A 3,569-nucleotide genomic window follows, 5' to 3' on the forward strand; every position below is an offset into this window, starting at 1 on the left:
TTAAGATTAAAAAAGAAAAATCAATGAGTTACTATACAAATTACCTCTGTGGTCATAACAAGACAAGATGCTGTAGGATTAATAGTAACATCTCCAGTCATCAGACCAACATCCTGAAATTCTTCATACATTTCACGGTATTTCTGGTTACTCAGAGCCTTAATTGGGCTAGTAAATATTACACGCTGCTTTTCCCTTAAGGCCAATGCAATGGCATACCTAAAAATGTGAAAGCAAAAAATAAGGTAATTATAAAATTTTTACATCAAGTTTTCTGATGTTGTTATTGTATTAATATATAAAATATGTCCAAATTTTCCCTAATTACTTGTTTTAAATGGATTCTGAAGAATGCCTAAGGCACCTGACTACTAACCAGAAAGCTGGTGGTTCAAACCCACCAGCCACTCTTATAACTAGTAATTATAACACTGTATTACTGGGTTTAAGGAGCTCTGGTGGCATAGTGGATAAGGCATTTGGCTGCTAACCAGGTCAGTGGTTCAAAGCCACCAGCCACTCTGCAGAAGGAAGATGGGACAATCTACTTCTGTAAAGATTTACAGCCTCGGAAACCCAATGGGGGTCACTATGAGTCAAAATCAACTCGATAGCTGTGAGTTTGATTTTGGTTTTACTGGGTTTATAGCACACATACATGATACATATATGAAAGATAAAAAGAGCACCAAAAAAAAAAAAAAAAGGCAAAAACAGACCTTTATTAGAACAATGTTTCCATACTTTATAGAAATTATTATTATAATTTAGCTAAAGATACATTCTGTAAGCCCTAAAGCAACCATGAAAAACACAACTCATATAAAGCAATCTTAGGAAAAAAATAAGAATAAAATTGTACACTAAAAATACTTATTAAACACAAAAAAGGCAGTAAAGAAGAAAATATCCAAAAAAAAAAAAAAAAAAAGGGTAAGATACACACCAAGAAAGAGGCAAACATAAATCTAATTATATCAATAACTAAATTAATGATGAATGAAATATAACTTTAACCACTAAGCCCTCCTGCCTCTTCCCATAGTGTATCAGTTCATAACTTCATTCATTAATGCCCACATATAGGATGACCAATGCAAATGAAAGTTTGGGAGAGGGAACACAGGCGGAGGCAGGTAGTGGTGGTTGTTGTTGTTATGTGCCGTCGAGTCTAACCCGACTCATAGCAACCCCTCCTTGGGTTTCTGAGGCAGTATCACTACAGAAGTAGATTGCTCCATCTTCCTTCCGAGGAGTGGCCAGTGAGTTTGAACTGCCAGCCTTCTGGTTACCAGTCAAGTGCCTTAGGCACTACACTACGAGAGGTTACCCTAAATTGAACAAACAGAAGTAGACTAATTTAAGGATTGTTGCTGTTAAATGCTCTCGAGTCAGCTCCAACTCATGTGACCCAACTAACAACAGAACACTACCAGGTCCCACACCATCCTCACAATCTTTGGATTGATTGAGCTCATTATTGCAACCACTTGATCTATCAATCCATTTCCTTGAGGGTCTTCCTCTTTTTCCCTGACCCTCTACTTGACCAAGCATGACATCCTTCTCCAGAATAGCCCCTTCTAACAATATGACCAAAGGAGGTCAGGCGAAATCCAGCCATTCTCAATTCTAAGAAGCATTCCGGCTGCACTTCTGGGACAGATTTGTGCACTCTTTTAGTAGTCCATGGTAGTTTTTGGTATTTTTCACCAACACCACAATTCAAAGGTATCACTCTTGTTCAGTCTTCCTTATTCATTCTCCAGCTGTCATACACATATGAAGTAACTGAAAATATCATAGCTTGAGTTAGGTACACCTTAGCCTTCAAAGTAGTACCTTTGATCCTTAACACTTTAAGGAGGTATTTTGCAGCAGATCTGCTCAGCGCAATACAAGGTCTGATTTATTGTCTGCTGCTTCCATGGGTATTGATTATGGATCCAAATAAAATGAAATGCCTGACGACTTCAATCTTTTCTCTATTTATCATAATGGATATTTATTGTTTATTGTAGCAGTTGTGAGGAATTTTTGTTTTCTTTATGTTGAGGTGCAATCCATACTGAAGACTGTAGACTTTGATCTTCATCAGTAAGTGCTTTGAGTCACTCTTACTTTCAGCAAGCAAGATTGTCTCATCTGCATGTCGCAGCCTCTTAGTAAGTCTTCCTTCAACCCTGATGCTATATTCTTCTCTGTGTAGTCTGGCTTCTCACATTATTTGTTCAGCATACAGATTGAATAAGCATGGTGAAAGGATGCAACCATGATTGCACGCCCTTCCTGATTTAAAACCATAAAGTTTCCCCCTGTTCTGTTTGAATGAGAGCCTCTTTGTCCATGTACATGTTCCTTATGAACACAACCAACCATTCTGGAATTCCCATTCTTAGCACTTTTGTCCATAATTTACTATGACCACACAGTCGAATGCCTTTGCATAGATAATGAAACACAGGTAAACATCTGTCCTGTATTCTATGTTTTCATCAAAGATCTATCTGAATCAGCAATGATATCCCTCATTCCACATTCTCTTCCAGCTTGCATTTCTGGAATATACTACTGCAACTGTTTTTGAATTATCCTCAGCAAAAATTTACTTATATGTGATTTTAATGACACAGTTCAATAATTTCCACATTCTGTTGGATCATCTTTCTTTGGAATAGACACAAATATGGATCTCTTCCAATTGGCTGGCCAGGAAGCTGTCTTCCCAATTTTTTTTGGCATAAACGAGTATATGCCTCCAGCACTACATCTGTCTGTTGAAGACTCTCAATGAATATTCCATCAATTCCTGGAGCCTTGTTTTTCACCAATTCCTTCAATGCAGCTTGGACTTCTTCCTTCAGTAAGATTTCTTCTTGATCACATGCTATCTCCTGAAATGGTTGCATGTCCACCAATTCTTCTTGGTACAGTGATTCTGTATATTCCATCTTCTGTCAATGCTTCCTGAGTCATTTAATATTTTGCTCCTACAACTCTTCAACATTGCAATTTGAGGCCTGAATATTTTCTTCAGTTCTTTCAGCATGAGGAATACTGAACATGTTCCTCCCTTCTCTATTTTGTCCAGGTCTTTGCACATTTCACTATAATACTATACCTGTCTTCTTGAACTGCTCTTTCAAATTTTCTGTTCAACCCTTTTATTTCATCATTTCTTCCACTCACTTTAGCCACTCTCCATTCAAGAGCAAGTTTCAGAGTCTCTTCTGATATCCATTTTGGTCTTTTCTTCCTTTCCTGTCTTAAATGATCTTTTGCTTTCTTCATGTATGATGTTCTTTGTATTATCCCATAACCATTCTGGTCTGCGATCACTGATAGTCTATGCATGGTATCTATTCTTCAGATGGTCTTTAGATTCAGATGGTATATAATCAAGGTCATATTTTGGCTCTCGTGACATCGTTTTAATTTTCTTCAGATTCAATTTGAACTTACATAGACGCAACTGATTGTTTATTCCAGTCACTCCTAACCTTCTTTGGGAGCTCTGGTAGCATAGTGTGTAAGGCACTTGACTGCTAACCAGAAGGCTGGCGGTTCAA

At 37.5% G+C, this 3,569-nt stretch overlaps 1 protein-coding gene across 1 annotated transcript in view; it reads right to left on the reverse strand.

The window, feature by feature from the left end:
• The window catches only part of MTREX (Mtr4 exosome RNA helicase), a 158,440-nt gene that overhangs the window by 126,110 nt on the left and 28,761 nt on the right, over positions 1 to 3,569 (reverse strand). The window contains exon 6 of the mRNA XM_007944182.2: positions 45 to 219. Coding sequence (XP_007942373.1) covers positions 45 to 219 — 175 coding nt within the window. The remainder of the gene's footprint in view (positions 1 to 44; positions 220 to 3,569) is intronic.

The sequence above is a fragment of the Orycteropus afer genome, unplaced genomic scaffold (genome assembly GCF_000298275.1).
Source record: "Orycteropus afer afer isolate SDZICR_OR568_19922 unplaced genomic scaffold, OryAfe1.0 scaffold00122, whole genome shotgun sequence".
Lineage (NCBI taxonomy): Eukaryota > Metazoa > Chordata > Mammalia > Tubulidentata > Orycteropodidae > Orycteropus > Orycteropus afer.